General features: G+C 49.7%; 1 protein-coding gene across 2 annotated transcripts; it reads right to left on the minus strand.

Annotated features, from left to right (window-relative positions):
• Positions 1-527: 527 nt before the first annotated feature.
• On the minus strand, positions 528-20923 carry acsl2 (acyl-CoA synthetase long chain family member 2). 2 transcript variants are annotated; one of them, XM_018744128.2, is made up of 22 exons: positions 20832-20923; positions 16616-16699; positions 15553-15791; positions 15248-15362; positions 8794-8858; positions 8485-8586; positions 8189-8288; positions 7873-8051; positions 7635-7667; positions 7465-7516; positions 7242-7315; positions 6818-6895; positions 6602-6736; positions 6342-6476; positions 6115-6210; positions 5217-5289; positions 4774-4862; positions 3853-3969; positions 3530-3673; positions 3176-3277; positions 2096-2167; positions 528-1806 (listed from the first exon to the last, which is right to left on the minus strand). In XM_018744128.2, the coding sequence occupies exons 3-22, from the start codon at positions 15787-15789 to the stop codon at positions 1666-1668; spliced, it is 2139 nt and encodes a 712-aa protein (XP_018599644.1). In that variant the 5' UTR covers positions 15790-15791; positions 16616-16699; positions 20832-20923; the 3' UTR covers positions 528-1665. The 2 variants fall into 2 exon arrangements, with proteins under 2 accessions (XP_018599644.1, XP_018599643.1); XM_018744127.2 differs by lacking the exon at positions 16616-16699.
• Positions 20924-22199: the final 1276 nt, after the last annotated feature.

Genomic DNA, 22199 nt, shown 5'->3' on the forward strand with positions numbered 1-22199 from the left:
GTGGCACCAAGCAGCTTTCTGAAAATAACACCCCTGTCTGTCATTTGGTGGTAATTACCTTAAAATGATTTCAGTGAATTGTTGGCAGTGGCAGATCAAGCATGCCAAAATACAAAACAGAAACCAACCCTTCAGCCCTCGTTTGTGGAAACTGCAAGACACAAGTATGAAAATGTCAGTTTCCTGGTACAGCAGAGTGTAAATTGCCTTAACGCAGTATAGTTAAGAATGTGGTGGAAACATTTACTGTCATTTATCGTAACTCTGCTTAAGTAATACTCTCTGTTTGGTAAGTATATCTATTGTCTGAAGCTCTAGCTTAACAGTAGCTGTTGAGAGACAGTTTGGCTTTTGGTATTTTGTTTTAAAAAAAATTAACGTATTACCAACAGGCATGTTGTAAGTCTAGTTCCTTACTAGATGGTGTTTCCAATTTCATTTAATTTTTGTCCTCATTAGTCTGCAGTAAAAAGAAATTGCACATTTCCACTGTTTTAAATCCAAATAACAGTATTTTTATTTCTCCTTTTAAAGTACAGACCAGCAGTTCCTACAACCATGGGAATTAGTTTACAATTTGTCATTCTGAATATTTACAGTTTAAAATGCACCCATCATTTACAAATTACATATATAAATTCAGCAGTTTATGTAACCTGTCATTTCCTTGTTTAAAGGGGACCACAGCAGGGATAAGTTAGAATGTCCTGGAATGTGAGTCCCTCAGCCCCATGTGTCCCCAGAATGTTTTTCACCAGGAGGCTTTGACAACAACATCCTGTCACCAAGACAAAAACCACACAAATGCATCAAATTTGGAAGCGCTACGGAACCACAGACATGCTCAGCTCCCAGCAGTGAGTGTTTCTTCCTGCACTTTTCTGTCCTCTGCCTGATGAACCCTGCTCACTGTGGCTGTTTAGTGAAGAGCAGAACTGAGCTGAACTTGTGAGGCAGCAGCACTGTCCACTGTGCCACCCACAATCCAAAGACACCTTTCAGGTGTATCGCTGACTAAACTGTCATTAGTAGTCGTATGTGTGACTAAAGGAGTGCGCAGTGGCCTGTGCCGGACTGGTGTCCTGTTCAGCGTGGACCTGGCCTCACACCCTGTACCTCTGTAATAGGTTCTGGACCACCAGGACCCAGCTGTGCAGCAGGGCTCAGACCGGAGCTGTTAGTGTGTCCAGGGATCTGAACATGTGCAACGGCCCCAGCATTCCAGCATATGGTTTTATGTGTGGTAATGTTCACTGGTAAGTGTTCAGTGTCTAGCTATGTCACCTACAGACTAAGTCTGTCTTTGCTATGTGAAATGAAGTCAGAAATATACAAAAGCATATTACTGGCAATGCCTGCTTTTGATTCAGTATTGGTACCATATGGTGGCAGTTTACTACATTCCAAAATATAGTCCCCCTTTAGATGATAATCTGTGACATTCTTTTGCTAAAATGTTAAATATGTGAAACATAGTCATTAAGAAAATAATTAGGAGCAGAGTTTCAAATGAAAACCATCATACACTTACACCTCCACTGACCTGAGTTTGAAACCCTGTGGTTATACTTACTACTATCCACTGCAGTAATGATCGAGGAGTTTCCTGTGTACACGTGGCTGTGGGTTCTAAATAGGTTCCTCTGTGCCTGTGTATGTGTGTATCTAAATGGGCGTCTTGCTGTACATGTGGGAGATTTGTTGGTGGAAGAAGCGGCGGATGTCAGCACGGCGGCTCTTCAAGGTGGGGGTGAGTAGCCCGTTGCTCACGCTGAACATCTCTGGGTGGAGGTGCAGATCTTTCACCTTGGGGGACAGCAGAGATGTCACATTTAGATAGTGCGCTCTCATTTAGTCAGTGAAGCAGGCAAAAAGTGATCTTGTGAATGAGGATGGATGTCTGTTTTTGCCCCAGTAACTTGAACCATTTCCTACTATTCCAAGGGAATACATTACACAGCAGTAGTACGCTTCATGAAAAAGGAAATTCCTGTCCGAATCCTTCCATGCTCTGATTAACAAATTGGGGTTTACAAAAAAGTAAAATATAAACAAAGTTGATAGAAAATAATCCAGCAAAAAGACTGTTGTGCACCTGTTCGAAAGACTTGAGCCCTGCTTCCTTTCCCACTGCAGTCATGTCTTCTAACACTGCCTTCTTCACATCCTGGAGCGGGAAGACCGATTGACAGAAGGTAAACGCATTCTCTCTTAACTCCTGAACCTTTAGGAAAAGATCAACTGTTCCTAATGGAGGAAGTAAATGTTTCATAGAGGAGGCCTATATACTGTCATAGGGGTACCTGATAACAGATGTGAGAAGTTGTGTGTTACAGGTCATATAGCTCTACAATGGGGTCAAGATGGTTAGCATAAAAGTATAATTCACCAAGCTGATGTACTCCACTTGCATGTTTCTGACAAGCTCTAGAGATGACCTGACTGTGTTTTAGCTGAAGTCTGAAATGTACAGGACAGAGCCAACACTGTTAGACATGCCCATGTCCAGCAGCCTCTCTAGGGACAAAGTCCTACATGCACCTGTAAGTAGCTGCAGTGCAGTTTGTGGTGTTGACTGTACTAGAACAGTACTTTTTTTTAAAGTAATCCTTACTGTACTTCCCATCTTGTCTAAAGCTCTGTTTAACAGGTACATTCCCATATGATCGTGGTGGACCAGCCTTCCGTGGCTCTTCATGAAGCCAACCTCTTGGAAACTGGAATGCTTTCTGGGCTCAGGCTTAGGTTGAATAGCTGCTTTGCATACACTTTCAACACCCTTACACTAATAAAATGGGGAGCTGCAGATGGGCTGAGAAACATGGACACTTGTGGCCCAGGGTTCAGTCCTAAAGGGAGTGACAGTGTGACATAGGTGCTGTTCTTGGTATCTTGCACTTGCCACGTTGATCACACACACAGTTTCCACATGTCCACAGCAAACACAATGGGGTGGGAAAAAACTCGAGGAATATAACATGGGCACATACTGCAAGTAATCAGGGTCTAGTGTTTGCACTTGTTCCTTCACCAGAGTATGTTTACAATTATACCATTTGTTGTTCGCAGTTGGTGATTCCTGTCTACTTGTGCATCTTTTATCCAAAAAAATTAGACTCACACTAGTTAGTTTATCCTGTATGTTCAAGCAAAGGTTTTTTTTTTGGTCACTCACCGGATTCTGGCACAGTTCCTCATAAGATCCCACAATGCCCCTCTCTCTGGCCCACTCTGCAAACACCTCTGGATCAGGGACAACTATGCCAATCAGATAAGACTAGCCAAAGAAAGACACAGGGAATGAGGTACTGGGTGTTCACAGGGCCGTTTGGAAATGTTATGCTAAGTTATTCAATTATGAGATGGATAAATATGCATTAGTGTGAATAAATGTGCTCAGGGTACTTAATTCATGTGTTAATGTCTCTGTGTCTTGCTGCTAAGTGGCAGCGCATGTGAGAATTCGCTATTACATATGAACTGCTGGTCGGCAGTCGCAGGGCGTGGGTGCGAGCACAGCTCAGTGTACCTGCAGGCTGTCTCCGTGCACAAAGACCTGCAGCACTGGCACGCTCCGCATGTACACGTTCTCAATCTTCTCCGGGGCGATGTACTCCCCTTGTGACAGTTTGAAGATGTGCTTCTTCCTGTCGATGATTCGCAGCGTTCCGTTCTGAGTGGTGATCACACAGGAACAGGAAGAGACAGAGGGGGAGGTAGACAAGGACTGAGAGTCAGCTGGAATAATCCACAGGAAACCTTCAGCCTGTTTTAGGTTGTCATTCAACAGACGGGTCGAAGGCTTGCTGGATGTAATGGGTGAGAGGCGTTTCAGAGACAGAGGCAACTCACCGGCAGCCATTGGCCCACATCCCCAGTGTGCAGCCAGCCTTCGCTGTCCAGTGCCTCCGCTGTGCGCGCCTCGTCCCGGAGGTAACCCCGAAAGACGCTGTGACCGCTGATGCAGATCTTCCCGTGGGTGTAAGATCGAGAAAGAGAGGGAAAGGAGGTGAGGCACGGGTGCCTTACAGCTCATCGGCTCTGGACCGTTTGTAACACAAAAGTAGCTTTTCGTCACATCAGAATCAGTAAAACCTGAATGATACATATGTCTATCCCCCTTTTAACAGGTTAGGTTCTGTGAAAAACCAAACAAATCAATAATTAATAAAAACTGCCCCAGACAGGGTTCAACCTCTGGACCCATGTCACTTTTTTTGATTCAAACTTAGTAAAAATAATGCTGCACCATTTCCACAAGGACATCACCTGAGCAAGTCCAGTGTTTATCATCTTCTCATGCTTTTATTGACTTCTTTACTATCAATAAAAGCTTAGTAAAGCTGGTGTCCCTTGATAAGCTTTCAGTAAGGTTGTGTAGAAATCTTGGATGAAGCTATAACATATGTTTTTAACTTCGAGCTACATCACATAGTAAGACTAATTTATAATGACTGAAAATAAAAACGTCAATACACTAACTGCAGGCCTGTTCCAATTACTAGTGCATGGAATTGGAGAACAGGTGTCCCACACCTGTTGTTTCTACCTTCACAGTGCAATTTAGAAAACGGAATGATGAAGACACACAATTTTTCAAATTTACTTATATTAATTACGTTAATGATACAAGGAACCTGGAACTCTACAAAGCGTCGTTTCCAGTGTGGACCTTGCCTCAGACCTTTTATTTGTGGGACAGGCTCCAGACCAAAAGGACCCTACATTAGACAAGCAGTTAAAGACTGGTCTTTACACTCCCTGTGCCCCTACCTCTCCTTGGCCGTTCTTAGCATAGTAGTTCATGTCGGGGATGTCTGCGAGCTTCACCACAGCACAGGGGAGGGGAGCACCGACATGACCTGGGCAAACAGAGGGTCACAGTCAGAGAGAGATAGGAACACCAGGCATAAACAGTACCCCCCTTCCACCATGAATTCACTCATTCATCTACGTGACTACTAGGAGACAGGGTACGAACGAGCTTTGAGCAGTAATCCTCTTTCAGGAAAAACATCAGGTTGTCCAAACCAGGAGGGCAGGCAGCTTGGACGGTATTGCAGGCTGCTCCCTATGTGGTCCACTGGTTTGTAACCAGCGTGGACAAGAACCACCATAGTGCAGTACACTGTAGCGCGTTAGATCCAGAGTGTGTCTCTGGTGAGAACCATTGATCTCAATGCAGAACGGGGAACTGTCTGGAGTGCCTCCCTCACCTGCCGTCCAGTCTCCCGGCATAGAGAACGTGCAGCCAGCCGTGCACTCAGTCTGTCCGTAGCCCTCAAATATCTGGGACAGAGCAGAGAGCACACTGCATGACTTTCCCCAAACGATTACTCCCCTAAAACACAAACATACATACCGAACAGAACAGGCCACCAAAAAGCCAACACTTCTTACGTATCACAATGAGATGTACTTCCATACTCAGAAACAACATAATCCCACAAATGAATGACAAAAACATGTTCAGACACAAGCAAGATCCAGCCTCTCATTAAAATAAATGTTGAAATGCAAAAGCCAAAAACAAACTTTCATTTGCCATCTCTAGGACATGCAAACTGACCTGATTATCAGAAAATATCAAAACAGCTGCAGCTGAAGAAAAGCAAAAAATCCGTCAAACTCAACTTTAAATTTCTTAAAATCCATCCACTCCACAATGATTAAGTTAAAACGTTATGCTCATTCCCATGGTATCCCCCTGGTCTGTATAAGGGAGTGTTAAACTGCAACCCTGCTCTGTCCTGACATTAAACGTTAAAAGTGACTCAACACAAAAAAAACAGGCATTATAAAAATACTAGAGTGGGACACTACATTTATTCATTTAGCTGATGCTTTTCTCCAAAGTGACTTAAATGTTAAGATATTTACAATTTATACAGCTGGGTAATTTTACTGGCGCAAATTTTTTTTTTTAGGGTAAGTACCTTCCTTGTTCAAGGATACTACAGTTGGAGGTGGGGATCGAACCCGTGACCTTCGGCTCCAAAGGCAGCAGCTCTATCCACTACACTACCAGCTGTCCCCAACACTAGATGTGAAGAATATTCCCCTGCGTGTCGTTACTGACGAATGGATACGGCCAGTAGCCGGAGTCTCTCTCACCAGGCAGCCGAGCGTGGCCCTCAGGAAGGAGAGCACGGTGGGGGAGATGGGCGCCGAGGCGGTGAGGATGAACCTCAGGTTTCCCCCAAGACTGGCCTGTGCAAACAAACACACACACAGAGCAACAGTGACTGTGTACTTGCTCCTCTCCCCAGGGCTGTGTGCTGTCAACATGCTTCTCCCCGGCGTGAAGCCCAAATATCCATACTGCAGCTCAAGAGTCCCACCTGAATCTTGTTAAAGAGCAGTCGGTCCCACAGGCTGTTGTTGCGGACCACCCCGCTGCTGAGCTCTGCCTGCTTTCTCCGCACGGCGTAATGAAGCACCGCCCGCCGAAGGGGGGACGTCACCGAGCCCATGATCTACACCCACAAAAAGCATGTTTGTCACTGCACGATCCATTTCAGCAAGTTTTCTTCAGCTGAATGGAACTGAAGAGTCCAGTTTTGCTGTGCCCCACACCCCAGGACCACCATTACAGCCCCACCTTGTCATAGATGCGGTTGAGAAGCCGTGGGACCACCGGGAAGAAAGTGGGCCTCAGCGTCTTGATGTCGTCCATGAGCAGCGAGATGTCCCCCTGGTAGAAGCCCACCCTGGCGCCGTGGCAGAACATGGAGACCTGGAGGACGAGAAGCATAGCAGAACCACAACTTGCTGGACAATACACAGCACCCCCGATGGAGAAGGGGGGTGGAGATACCTGGATCATGCGTTCGAACATGTGGGCGAGGGGCAGGTAGGAGATGGAAACATCTTCTTGCCGAATCACAAAGGACCCCTGAGGAAACAGAAAGAAAGGCCCCGATTTTACCGTTCTTTACCTGTGAGGAGACAAGTGGCAGCGAAACACAGGCTTTAACAATACCATGTAAGCATAAAGAAATACTGCCAGTCAGAGCTTACGTTTGTACAGGTCATCACAAAGTTCCATAGAGTGATTTTACACAGGGACTCAAAGAAATTACAAAATGAGCTGAAGGCACAAATGAAAAGGATCCCCTGATGTGCTGCCCGGACCTGAGCATCAGCGCTGATACAGACACCACAGAGAGGAGGAGGAGGGTAGAGACGCGCGTGAGCGACAAGCGATTAAGGATCAATCCTCAGAGACGAGGTGGACTGACCTCCAGGATCTTGATGACAGATGAGGTGTTGGACGCAATGTTGCCATGGGTGATCATGGCTCCCTTGGGCTTTCCTGGCGGACAATGTGAGAAAAGGAGGCTTTGGGAGAGCAGTACCCAGGGGGTGGCGTCAACCTCAGGCCTTCGCCGGATTGTCTTTCGCACACGTTTGTTTCACGTATGGAGTGTGTTTCCCGAGAAAATACTGGGTAAGTGTGTGTACCTGTGGTACCGCTGGTAAAGCAGACAACTGCCAGGTCTTCAGGTCTGGGTGGCTGTAAGAGACAGACACATACTCAGGGATGGGCTCCCGGAAGGCGAGTACGTCCAATAGTGTTCACAGGCAAGGATCGGGGTGAAAGGAAGAGGGAGCACGAGACACAGGACACTCACCACAGGGTTTCTGAGATTCTGCCGTCCGAGATCCTGCAATACACACGCAAACACAGAAAAACACACTCTCACATAAATGCAACATAACTTACTACCAGGCTTTGAGTGCAAAAAACCACATGCTACTTTTAGACACACTACTAATGCTATTAAAGCACACAGTGCTCTGAAGCGTACACCACACTGGTAAATAACAATGGGAGAACCAGCAGTTCGTTCCTCCTCTCATCCTTCTCACCATGATCTCGGCCAGCTGCAATATCTCTACGCTGCACTTCTTCCCCCTTTCCGCAAGGAGCACGCTGAAAGGATTAAAGAGCACCAAGCAGGAAAGCTTGGGGGTCACACCTTTCTCCTTGTTGTCTAGCAGCGATTGCGCCTTCTCCTCCCGGTCACAGATTACCAGCGAGATCTCAGCTGGGATGGGTGAGCAAGAACATTCTTATGATACAGACACCAAAGAAAGGGAAGCGTCTTGTGATGGTCCATCGCTACATAGAGCCCATCGTGACCTAACGACAGCGTGAAGGCAAGCGGCGTTTTCTCTTCCTCACCCAGGTTGAGGATGTGCACCATGGCTTCGAGGCCCAGTGTGTCATAGAGTGGCACAACGGCCATTGAGAAGGTGTAGCACGCCAGTTCCGCAATGACCCACTGGAGCCAGCAGGGGGAGACAAAGGAACGCACACACGCACAAAATTCAATCTACATTTCAAAAACATCTGTTATGTCACCGCTCCGCCTATGTGGCCTAAAACTGTCTGAGGAACAGTCTTCTAGCTGCCTGGTGATGCCCGTAGCTAAGAGAGCAGGCAGGTGGCTGCGTGCGGCACGGTGAGCGGTGCCGTACCTCGGGTCTGTTCTGGGCGTAGATCCCAATGAACTGGTGGGGGCTGGGCTCACACCCTTTGGCCAACAAGCCAGAGCCAAGAACCTGCGCTTGCTCAGACACCTGAGAAAGAAGAAGACAATGGAGGATGGGAGTGTCAGCGTTGCCTGGCAGTAATGGGATACTATTCCGAAAGTGTGTTAGCGCACTCAACAGCCTTGATTAAGCTGCGCATAGCTGGAATTGTAAGTGATGCAAGACACTGTGTAAAATCCGCTAAATACCGACCAGTGATTATGGATGTTTGGGGTGGCCCTGATCCTGGCTCACCTCAGTGTAGGAGATCCACTGGTACGGCTCCCCCGCTCTCCTGTATCCCAGGCAGGGCCCAGTGCCTGCCCAAAACAAGAGCTGAGCTCAAGACAAGGCACTACGGTGGGGATTATCTTGGCAACACAGTTTTCTAGGTCACATCAGTGGCGTTTCACTGAGGACCCAGCAATCTGGTGTGGTGTCACACAGCAGTGCAGCAACACAGCTGAACAATTCACACAGGCACAGGGGTGGACAAAAATCTGAGAAACACCACATGGAAAACTAGTTTAAAATTGAAGTCAATAAATCGCAATTACAAATTCAGCGGCAAAGGTGAGTCTTATTTGGTTGATTGACAACTAGCAGTACGTGTCAGATATAGAAGAGGTGTCTGACAATTACCATGTTGATATGTGAGTTTTCTGGATTAGAGTTCTACAGAGGCCAAATAGCCAATGCCTCAATTGCAGGTGCATCAGTCACAAACACTGCAAACTTACTTAATGTGTCAAGGGGAATGGTCTCAAGAATAATGAGAGCATATGCCAAACATGGACAAACAGTGTCAATAAAGAGGAACAGCGGCTGCAAGTCAAAGTTCACTGATAGGGCTAGATGGACACTTTGCAGGATGGTTGCTAAATGCCCCAAAATTACAGCCTCAAAAATGACCATTGAACTGAATCAGCACCAAAAGAACAATTTGTCTCACCAGAAACTATATGCTGTAACCTTCAAAAAGCTGGAATTTATGGCAGAACTGCTTTTCGGACACCTCTTGGATACAAAGCCAGCGCACAAAGACACAGCTTACTATAAGGGAAAAACAAAACCTGGACCCCAGCCAATGGAAAAAGAATATGGTCTCATGAGCCACCTTTCATTGTAATTCCTGCATTCAGGCAAGTTTATTGTTAGATCCATAAGTATATCGGGTGTGATGCTTCTCAGGCAGCATAAGGGGACAGGGTGGCGCATGGTGTCGCTTCCCCTCATGGCAGAAACTGGCTCTTGGCATGGGGAATATAACCTCACTGGGGGGAGCCGGAACTGGTGCGGGAGGTTGAGAAATACCAACTAGATATAGTTGGGCTCATCTCTATTCACAGTGTTGGCTCTGGAACCAAACTCCTCGATACAGGGTGGTCTCTCTCCTACTCAGGAGTTGCACAGGGCGAGAGGCGCCGGGCGGGTGTGGGGATACTCACAAGCCCCCGGCTGGCTGCCATACAGTTGGAGTTCATCCCGGTGGACGAGAGGGTCGCCTCAATGTGACTTAAGGTCGTAGAGAGGAAAACTGACTGTTGTGTGTGCTTATGCACCAAGCAGCAGTTCAGAGTATTCAACCTTATTGGAAAGGGTGGGTGGGGTTCTGGACAGGGTCCCATCTACAGACTCCATAGTCCTGCTGGAAGACTTCAATGCTCGCTTTGGCAATGACTGGAAAATCTGGAGGGGGGTGATTCGGAAGAACGGTTTGCCCGATCTAAACCCGAATGGTGAAATGTTATTGGACTTCTGTGCTAGTCATGGTTTGTTCATAACAAACACCATGTTCGAACATAAGGATGCTCATAAGTGTACTTGGGCTCAGAGCTCCTTGGGCCAAAGGTCAGTGACAGACTTTGTAGTCATTTCATCTGACTTGAGGCCACATGTTCTGGACACTCGAGTGAAGAGAGGTGCTGAGCTGTCAATTGATCATCATCTGGTGGTGAGTTGGATCAGATAGCGGGGAAATCTGATGGACAGACTTGGTAGACCCAAGCGTATAGTGAGGGTGTGCTGGGAATGACTGTCGGAGGACCTTGTCCAGAATAATTTTGACTTACACCTCCGGGAGAGCTTCTCCCACCTCCTGGAGGAGGTGGGGGACATGGAGTCTGAATGGACCCTGGTCAAAACCTCCATTGTGGAAGCAGCCAGGCACAGCTGTGGCCAAAAGCTTGTTGATGCCAGTCATGGCAGCAACCCGAGAACCCACTGGTGGACACTGGTGGTGAGGGAAGCCGTCAAGCTGAAGAAGGAGGACTTTAGGGCCTGATTAGCTCTGGGGACTCCAGACTCAGCAGATAGGTACCTGCAGGAAAAAAGGGTGGCAGCAGCTGCAGAAGCAAAATCCAGAGCATGGGAGGAGTTTGGAGAGGCCATGGAAAATTGGTTGGCCTCAAAGAGGTTCTGGAGAATCATCTGACAGCTCAGGAGGGGTTGGAGGATCTTCACTCAAGCTGAGCTCAGCAAAAGTGAAGAAACTCTGATCTCAGATTAGGACATTGACAGGAGGTGGAAGGAGCACTTTGAGGAACTCCTAAACCCGAGAGATATGCCTGCCTCACAGGAGTCAGGGCCAGAGGCTTCCACGGTATCAGAGTTCATTTCCCTGGTGGAAATCACTGAGGTAGCTGGAAAGCTCCACAGTGGCAAAGCACTAGGGGTGGATGAGATTTGCTCAGAACTGCTTAAGGCCCTGGATGTTGTGTCAGCCATGACAGCCCTACACCTCTGCAATGTTGCATGGACCTTGGGGACAATGCCTTTGGATTTGCAAACTGGGGTGGTGGTCTCTATCTTTAAAAAAGGGGTGTGTGCTAACTATCGGGATATCACACTTCTCAGCCTCCCTGGGAAAGTCTATACCAGGATGCTGAAAAGGAGGCTCTGGCCGATAGTTGAACCTTGCACTGAAGCGGAACAATGCGGATTCCTTCCTGGGCATGGAACAGCGGACCAGCTTTTTACCTTCTCACAGATAATTAAGGGGGCATGGGAGTTCGCTAATCCAGTCTACCTGCGTTTTGTGGACTTGGAGACGGCCTACAACTCTTCCCTGAGAAATTCTGTTGGAGGTGCTTCGGGACTATGGGGTGCTGGGGCCACTACTACAGGCCATTCGGTCTCTGTACACACGGAGCGAGCGCTGTGTCCGCAACCTCGGCATTGAATCAAGCTTGTTCAATGTGGGTGCTGGAATCCGCCAAGGTTGTGCCTTGTCCCCACTCCTGTTTGTGGTTTTCATGGACAGGATATCAAGGTGCAGTAGAGGTCAGGAGGGCATTCTATGTGAGAGTCGGAAGGTGATGTCTCTGCTTTTTGCGGATGATGATGTCCTTTTGGCACCATCACATGGTTGCCTCCAACACGCACTGGAATGGTTTGCAACCGAGCGTGAAGCGGTTGGTATGAGGATTACCACCTCTAAGTCTGAGTCCATGGTTCTCTCACGGAAAAGGATGGCATGCCCCCTTCAGGTAAAGGGAGAAAATTTGCCCCAGGTGGAGGAGTTTAAGTATCTTGGGGTCTTGGTTCATGAGTGAGGGGAGAAGGGAGTGTGAGATCGGCCGCAAACTGGGAGCCTCGGCAGCAGTAATGCGGTCGCTGTACCGGACTGTATTGGTGAAGGGGGAGCTGAGCCATAAGGCAAAGCTCTCTATTTACGTTCCTATCCTCACCTATGGTCATGAACTCTGGGTAATGACCAAAAAAAATAAGACTGCAGATACAAGCGGCTGAAATGAGTTTTCTCCACAAGGTGTTGGGGCTCACTCTCCATGACAGGGTGAGGAGTTTGGACATCCAGGAGGAACTCGGAGTAGAGCCACTACTCCTCCACATTGAGAGGAGCCAGCTGAGGTGGTTCGGGCATCTGATAAGGATGCCCCCGGGCACCTCCCTTTGGAGGTATACCAGGCACGGCCAACTGGGACGAGGCCCCGAGGTTGGCCCAGGACCCACTGGAGGGATTATATCTCCCAGTTGGCCTGGGAATGGCTAGGGATTCCCCTGAGCTGGAGGAAGTTGCGGGGGACAGGGGCGGCTGGGGCTCTCTGCTCTCCCTGTTGCCACCGCGACCCTAGAAGGACAAGTAGGCAAGAAAATGGATGGATGGATAGATGGAGCCCCCCCAATTTTAGGGGCTTGAAAGTTATTGGACAAAGTAACAATCAAATTATATTGTTATAAATACTTGGTTGCTAATCCTTTACAGTCAATAACTGCCCGAAGTCTGGATTCCAGAGCCATCACCAGACGCTGGGTTTCTTCCCTGGTGATACTCTGCCAGGCCTTCACTCCAACAGTCTTCAGCTGCTGCTTGTTCTTGGGATGATTGGCCTTCAGCTAGTGAAATGCATATTAAACTGGATTCAGGTCAAGTCATTGACTTGGCCACTGCAGAACATTCTGCTTCTTTGCATTAAAGTCTTGGGTTGCTTTCGCACCGTGCTTCGGAACATTGTCCATCTGCACTGTAAAAGCTCCGCTAATGAGTTTTGAAGCATTTGGCTGAATCTGAACAGATAATATAGCTGTATACACTTCTGAACTTATCCTGCTTATTTTGTCAGCAGTCATGTCATAAATAAATACCAGGGAACCAGTTCCACTGGCAGCCATATGTGCCCACGCCATAATACTACCTCCTCCATCATGCTTCACAGATGAGGGGGTATGCTTCAGATCATGAGCAGTTCCTTCCCTTCTCTATAGTCTTCTCTTTCCATCATTCTGGTACAGATTGATCTTTGTCTCATCTCTCCATAGGATGTTTTTTCAGAACTGTACAAGCTTTTGTAGGTGTCTTTTGGCAAACTCTAATCTGCTCTTCCTGTTTTTGAGGCTTACAAGTGGTTTACATCTTGTGGTAAACCCTCTGTATTTACTCTGTTGAGGTCTTCTCTTGATTTTTGACTTTGACACAGACACGCCTGCCTCATGGGGGTGTTCTTGATCTGGCCGACTGCTGCGAAGGGGTTTTTCCTTCACCAGAGAAAGAATTCTTTTGTCATTCACCACAGCTGTTATCCATGGTCTCCTGGGCCTTTTGGTGTTCCTCCGCTCACCAGTCTGTTCTTTCTTTTTAACAATTTAACAAATAGTTGATTTAGCCACACCTGGTGTTTTTGCTCTCTCTACTGGGTTTGTTTCGATTTTTCAGCCTAATCATGGCTTGCTTCACTGGCAACCATAGCTCTTTGGACTTCATATTGAGTGTTAACAGCAACGGATTCCAAATGAAAATGCCACACTTTAAATCAACTCGAGACCTTTTATCTGCTTACACGTACTTGAAATAATGAAGGAATAACACCTGGCCATGAAACAGCTGAGCAGCAAATTGTCCATATACTTTTGTCTCAAAAAAAAAAGGGGGGGGGCACATATAACAAGTGCTTCAATTCATACATAATTCTCCCAGTTTGGATGTAAATACCCTCAAATTAAAGCAGAAAGTCTACACTTGAAGCACACCTTGATTGTTTAATTTCAGATCTATTGTGGTGGTGAACAGGGTCTAACTGTTTGGAGAAAGCCAAAGGAGGCCTTCAACTTACAATGTCTGTTGCCAACTGTTGAACATGGTGGGGGATCTGTAATGGTTTCGAAAGCCATCTCATGGCACTCATTCTTTTCATTATTGCTTTGCATGGTCATATAGTATAATTGCCAAGCAATATGAGGCCATTTTACAGCACCAGGTGCACTCTGTGGTGTAAGCACTGTTCATGCATGATGTTCCCATATCCTTGTGATAATGCCCCCCACACTGACTGCAAAACCAATGACTAGTTTCACAAATACCAGGATGAAGTCAAATGCCTTCCCTAGCCACCCCGAATCACCAGATGTAAGCGTCACTGAACCTTTTTCGGAAGTTCTGGAGTGCAAAATGCAAAGTATATTTCTCCCTCCTTCGTCCCTCACAGATCTGGAGGCTTTTCGTCTTGAAGAATGTTGTAATATCCCACTGCACACAGTTCAGGGCTTGCATGGCAGCATTGCAAGCAGGACTGAAGGTGTCCCATCAATTGATATTCATTATGTATTTTGTCCACCCCCTGTACGTGACACAGAACAACACCCACACATCCATCCACCATCAGAAGCCACTTGTCCAGAGTAGGGTTTCAGTGATCCAGAGCCTATTCAGCATAGAGTATGAGGCAGGGTGCACCATGGACAAGATAGTCCATCACACACACAGGCTGTTCAGAGTGACCAAACCACCTGCAAGGCATCTTTGGATTAGGGGGAAACTTGAATGCATGTGGAACTACCCCACAATGAACATGCAAACACCAGCTAGACTGAGCTTCATTTCAACCCATGTCCAAATGCACAGCCTAGGAGCTGTGAGGCACCAGCTTTAGCCACTGCACCACTGTGCCACCCAGTAGGGCAACATGTTGCAGAAACTGCTATAACATCTGTGCACTACAGCAAGAGTCATCCTTGACCACACTTTGTTGTAGGATATCAGGACAGAGGGGAGTAGCACTTTAACACTCTCTCTTACTGCCAGTAGGGATACCATGGGAATGAAGCATATGTAGGAAAGCTCACATGGGGGCTGACCGCCATACACCAGCCAGGCCTACTGCAGAGCCCATGGCCCTGGATACAAACGTACACAGACACACGTACACACACCTGAACCCAGTTGTACTACCCCAGCCACACTGGCCACACCCACCCGCCACTCGGAGTCCTCTCTGGAACATGTCGTAGGCGGTCCTGGTGTCCTCATAGTAGAAGTCCAGCAGAGTCTCATCATTAAGCAGAGCAGAGCGCCTGCAACTGGGGTCTCCCTGCAACAAACACACATCTTATAGGAGCTGTTTGCAAATGCGGATTTCTCTCCATGCCTGTAACACACACAGAGTGAAGTGCAGTGATGCTCCAAACACTGCACACACACTGCTTTATGCAATCCTCCACTGGCTGAGTCTGAACTGCAAATCCTCCACTGGACTAGTTAGTGTAGTGTTCCCTGCTCACCTGGACAGGTATGGACTGGGCATGCAGGTCGCAGGGTGGCCGGATGGGCCGGGGACGGGTGACCAGCCAGTAAGCGGTGAGGGAGGCCAAAGCCCCTAGGCCCAGCAGTGAGGAGGATGACAGGGACAGGGAGGAGAGAGAGGGCAACGCGGGGAGGAGGCTCCGCAGCTCCTCAGCTTCCAGCAAGCGCAGCCCTCCGCTGGGGCGCAGCGAGCGCAACCACTCCTGGAGCTGCATGTCTGGGACAGAAACATAGAGACACCCTGAGCACAGGGCCATTCTTTGGGCACCCAAAGGAGACACAAGGAGAGGTGAGCAGGTGAGACGGGAATCCACCATGCAGGAAGACCCAGTGACAAGTGGAGCACAAGGTTTGTTATATGTACATTTATTCATTCAGCTGACGCTTTTCTCAAAAGCAACTTAAAGTGTTAAACTACCCTCAATTATTTACCCATTCACTCACTCACTCACACACACACACACACAAACGTCCACAATCGCTTGTCCCAAGCAGGGTCGCGGCGAGCCGGAGCCTAACCCAGCAACGCAGGGCACAGATCTGGAGAGGGAGGGGACACACCCAGGACTGGATGCCAGCCTGTTGCAAGCAAGGCACCCCAAGCAGGACTCGAACCCCAGACCCGCCACACAGTGGGCACTGGCCAAATCTGCTATGCCACCATGCCCCCCCCATATAGCTGGGTCATTTGTACTGGAGCAATCAAGGTAAGAATCCTACTGAAGGACAAGAGGTGGGATTCAAATCTGAAAACTCAAAGTCCAAAAGCATCCCCTCAAACCACTACACCACCTGCTGCCCCAGGGTCAGTGACAGAGCACAGACCCATTCACAGCGCAGCCCATGGTGATCAATATGGGGCAGTGGTCCCCAAGGGAACGGTGCCATTTGCCAAGCAGACACTGGAGGAAACCGTGGGGACAGTGGCAAAGATTTCATACAGGACCCCTTTGCCTTTATTTATGCATGTTTATTCCTACAAACGCTGGGGGGCATTTTAGATTACAGTAAAGTGAGACACAAAAGTAAAAAGTAGGACACCTGTCAGCCGAGGTCTTGCGTGGCTCTAATTCCCACAAGCGGGAGAAAAGAGAACCGTCCAGACAAGCCGGGCATCTCTCAGTTCTAAAACACAGAAAGATGAGAAGGGCAGCCTGTGAATGAATGAATGAAGTCAATGAGCGAGTGAATGAATGCGGGCTCTGGCTGGGCACCAGGAGGCGGAGGGATGAATCCAACTGGCTGAGAAGGAACAGGCGTTAAGGTTACTCTCGGACACACGGGGACAGTCACAAAACAGTAACTCTGTACGCTCTGTACACTCTGTGTGTGTGTGTGTGTGTGTTGGGGGTAGGTGAGAGAAAGGCAATGGAAGCAGAAGTAGGGAATGAGAGACAGTGGCAGAACCAGAGCAAGAGGCTCACAGGGAGGGACAAGGGGTGGCGAGCGATGCCATTCGGGCCCAGCCTGGTGGCGAGATGGGGTGAGGGGGAGGGGCAGCCGAGGACGGGGCGCTTGCCCACTGCTCCATGTTCCCCTTGTGTCCATGAGGGCCCAGTGGAACCGCACAGAATCCGCGAGGGAGGAGAATGAGCCCCGACGGAAAAACGGAGCCATCCTGCCAGCGGCTGCTGCCCCCACTGGTCCTCGATCCCCTGCGCTAGAGGAGGCCCCTCCCACTCCGACTGCGTGCACACACACACAAAATACGCCCCCTTCAACTCTCACCCACTTCCCTCCCCCAGCTCCATAAATACAGAGAATAAAGGGTGATGTCACCCCCTCCCTCAGTCACTCCGCACCCGCAGCCCGGCAGCCTGTTCCCATTACCCCCCCCCCCCCCCCCCGCCAAATCCCCCGAGCAGCTCCCTGAGGCTCCTTTCACAGTGCCAGTAACCTGATTAAGGTGGAACAGAAGTCCCTGTGCAGCATTAGGGTGCTGCACCCATGGGCCCTTCACCTCGGGCCCCGCAGAACTTCATGCACATTCTGACGGGGGCCTCTCCTGTGTGAAGAAGGACGCGGGGCTATAATCGAGTCAAACATTACGTGGGCTGAGTCGTATATTTTTATTGAAAAAGGCCGCAGAAGATGTTTCCCTGTTTCTGTGGCGAGGCTCCCCCACCCTGCCGTGCACACTGACCATTGTAAGGGCCCAACAGGCCCCATTGTGTGGCTCTGGCACTGGAGGGAAGAGTGCGAGGCCCCTCAGTGGGGGTGAGGGTACACTAGATCACTCAGAACGAGAGAGACACTGCCTTCATTATTGACTAACAACTAATGGAAACAGACCTGTCTCCCAGCCATCAAGCAGGACGTTCCTCCCTGCCTTCTACAAGACAAAGTGGCGGCGGCAGCAGTGCTCAGGGTGCGAGGGCTGATGACAGACATGCCACTGTAGGCGAGGAAGCTGACACACTGGTGAAAAAGGGCAGATTCTACACCTTAACACGTATGATTGACTCCAGCAGATGCTTTTCTCCAAAGTGCCGTACAGCTCAGAAAACAATACAAAGAGTGCACTACCGCAACAGGAGAGATTTGGATGCAGACACCTGATTCTGTAGTACAGTCCATTTGTCACATACCACAGTATAAACCACCATGAGTAGCTGTATGCAGTTTTTTTTTTTTTTTTTTTTTTAAACAAACATATTGTCGCACAGGTTTACTGAGCACGAAACCAATGTTTACAGACAGCTGCACTTCTCTGCGATCAAAGGGTCACGCATGTGGACGAGCAGCTCTTACTGCTCATGGTCACAGGTACCGACTCCACGGAGATCAGTTCAAAGTGCAAATTTACACAGCGGGAAGAACGGCGGGGAGAAGGGCCCGCGGGGCCAGCGGGGTCTCCTCTTGTAGCGCGAAAGCACCGAGATCTGAAAGGTGACAGCAAAAGTTGGGTTTCAGGAAACGACACACAGTAAAAAGGGACCTGGGAGCAGTTTGCCCTGACCGCGCAGGTTCACACATGTCGAAAATAACAGAAACAGCCCCCGGGGGTTAAACAGTCACCTTGGCGACGGCCCAAAGCAATCGGAAAACGTGAATGTCGACTACAGACTGGTTTTTTTCAAGCGGCATTTCCTTTATGGGTACGTCCCTCCCTCGTCTCTTCTTCAGGGTTTACAGCTCTTGTGCCGACAAACAAGTCCTCTCTGCACGCAGGGAAACACACACACACAGACACGCACAGTGAGAAACACGAGCTGCGTGCAGATCAGTATGCAGAAGAGCACTTTGTTTCCTCCCTGGTCCTCGTGCACGTGGACGTCCGGGCAGCGGACGCACCCCAAGGCCCCCGCCTGGGACACAGGTAACAAGAAGCTCTCAGTACACACTGCTTGCATCAGCTCCTGCGTTCCCACCACCAAGCCACCCATGTGACCACGTCGGTGGGGACCCATCCTGTCTGTCTACTGGGGTGTCTACTGATGGGGTGGGGGACGGGCGACTGGGACCTCCAACCCAGAGCGATGGGCTCTGGGGGGTGAAGAGGGGAGGAGAAGGGGATACTGCAAGTTTACAGTGTACCGCGGTGCATCCTGCTCGGTGACCAAACGCTGCAACACACACTGATGGTCAGTTAGCCTCCCTTGACTATGACTACAGCCCAATGTCAGGAACAACACGGTGCGCTGGGGGGGCGGGAAGGCACAAGGGGTGAGCTTTGAGAGGGGCGACCCGCATCCCGGAGAGAGGAGGAGGAAGAGGATGACACCACCTGGATCCATAACCAAAAACATAAGCAAAGTGGTCGTGTGAGACGGAAACGGCACAGGATGGTCGGCAAAGGGAGTGGAAGCTGATGGCTGAGCTGTGAAAGGAGCACGCAGGAGGTTGGCAAGCGAGTCCGGCCGCGGAGGTGGGGGGGAGTGAATGGGCCGGGTGTTCTCCGGCTGCGATTCCTAAATGAACCGTGAAGAGCACAAAAACGGTCACAATAAAGACGGAGGAGAGGGGCCGGGGGGCCACGGAGGACTGGGGTTGCGTCATGATTAAGGGCTGCGGAGTGGAGCGTTAACCGTTGTGGGACTGAGGAGCCCCTCCTCCAACACGCACTGCTGCCCGTAATCTCCAAGCGTACAAATTTCACCGAAATTCCTCCCAAGATTACGGAAATAAAACACAACAGCTCCACCGCAAGCCACCGTCAAGGCAGCAGGGGGCGCAGCAGTTAGAGCGTTGCCTTGACGTGGGAGGACGCGGGTTCGAATTCCTGCCTTGCCGTAGTACCTCCGATCAAGGCTCGCACCCCGACCTGCTGTATAAAGGGGCGAGTAACTTCGTGGAGCTCGGAACGCAAACCTGATGCCGCAAGTCGCTCTGGAAAGGGTCGGCTAGAAGAAGATGAAGATCGGATGCCTGCTAGAAAGAAGCAGACGGGCGAGAGACGGGTTTGCGTTCGCTGACCAGCGTGTGCAGCTACGCCAACGGAGACACTCTTCACCCTGGACATCCGAGGTGTCCCGCGCTCCTCATCTATCGGCGAACTCCGCAGAACTCCTCTCTCCGCACCCTTCCGAAGCTGTGCCGTCACAGTGCGCTCCACGCTTTCGTCAGGAAGGCAGGGGAGCGCAGTTACAGTACCTTGCTTTACCGGCGTACGCTCACTAACAGGTAGCAGGAGGGAGGGGAACAACAACACACACAGATCATGTGGTGTGTCCTGCATGATGAGACAGGCCCAAGGGAACCATAACCTGTGTGTATCCCCTAAGGTGTAGGGACCGAGATCTGGGATATATACACACACACACACACACACACACACACAGAGCTCCTGCAGCCCCCCAAAGCCCTCATCTTCACCGCACGAAACGAAAGTATCTCGTTACACACGACTTGACGTGGCCATTTTTACTTTTTTACATTTTAAACACTATTCCGAATGCAATATGAATACAGGCAGAGTTCCCCGGCTTTCTGCGCGGACTCAGTTCTCACACACACACACTCGCACGCAAACTTGAGCGCAACGACATAAACACACGTCAGCAGCGACCCGCTCGGTCGGTGTGTGTGAGTCAGTGAGACTTTGTGTGCCGAGCTTCACGTCAGAGCCGCACGACGTACTTCGAACTCCGAATTGTTCGCGCCGCGCTTTAAGTTTTCAGACACGTCGTGTCTCTCTCTGTCTTTCACACACACACACACACACACACACACACACACACACACGGAGAGTACGCGCGAAACTTAGTTACTCTCGCAAAGTTTCCCGGCTCCGGTGCGGTGGGACGAACACTCCTACCTGAGCGAGTGAGGAGCTGCTGCGGGTCCGACTCGCCGTGTGACGGGGAGGGAGACTGAGAGAGACTCAGAGAGAGAGAGAGCTGCTACAGCTCCTCCTGCAGACCGGAGTGGGGTAGCAAAATGCCTCTCCTCCTCCGTCCTGAAACGGCGCCCGCCCCCGAACTCATCCCCCCGACTAGAACTCGGTCATCCCTGCAGTCATCCTTGCGGCGAGTCTCCGTTCATCCCTCCGACCACCACCCCGGGCTCCCTGCAGCTCTGGATCCCACACTGTACAGCAGCAGTCCGCCGGCTGCCAGACTTCATTCGATCAGCCGCAACATGATAAACCACCTAATATTGTGTAGGTTCCACTCATGCAGTCAAAACAGCTCTGACCCCTTGAGGCATAGACTTCAGGAGACCTCTGAAGGTGTCCTGTGGTAACTGGCACCAACACTTTAGCAGTAGATCCTTTAAATACTGTAAGTAGTGAGGTGGGGCCTCCATGGATCGGACTTGTTTCTCCGGCACATCTCACAGATGCTCGATCAAATTGAGATCTGGGGAATTTGGAGGCCAAGTCAACATTTTGAACTTCTTGTCATGTTCCTCAAACCATTCTTGAGCAATTTTTGCAGTATGGCAGGGCCACTGCCATCAGGGAATACTGTTGCCAAGAAGGGGTGTACATGGTCTGCAAAAATCTTTAGGTAGGTGGTACATATCAAATTAACATCCACATGAATGCCAGGACCCAAGGTTTCCCAGCAGAACATTGTCCAGAGCATCATACTGCTTCTGCCAGCTTGCCTTCTTCCCATAGTGCATCCTGCTGCCATCTCATCTCCAGGTAAACGACAGACACGCACACCTGGTTGTCCACACAATCTAAAAGAAACCGTGATTCATCAGACCAGGCCACCTTCTTCCATTGCTCCATGGTCCGGTTCTGATGCTCACGTGTCCATTGTAGGCGCTTTCAGCGGTGGACAGGGGTCAGCATGGGCACTCTGTTGGGTCTGTGGCTACGCAGCCCCATACGCAGCAGGCTACGATGCACTGTGTGTTCCGACACCTTTCTATCATGGCCAGCATTAAGGTTTTTGGCAATCTGTGCTACGGCAGCTCCTCTGTGGAATCGGACCAGACGGACTAGGCTTCGCTCCCCACGTGCATCAGTGAGCCTTGGGCTCCCATGACAGTCACCGGTTCACCGGTTGTCCTTCCTTGGACCGCTTTTGGTAGGTACTAACCCCTGCATACAGGGAACACCCCACAAGATCAGTTGTTTCAGAGATGCTCTGACCCAGTCACCTAGGAATTACAATTTGGCCCTTTTCAAAGTCGCTCAGATGCTTCTGCTTCTCCATTTTTCCTCCTTCCA

This window comes from Scleropages formosus, chromosome 12, assembly GCF_900964775.1.
Source record: "Scleropages formosus chromosome 12, fSclFor1.1, whole genome shotgun sequence".
NCBI classification, from domain to species: Eukaryota; Metazoa; Chordata; class Actinopteri; order Osteoglossiformes; family Osteoglossidae; genus Scleropages; species Scleropages formosus.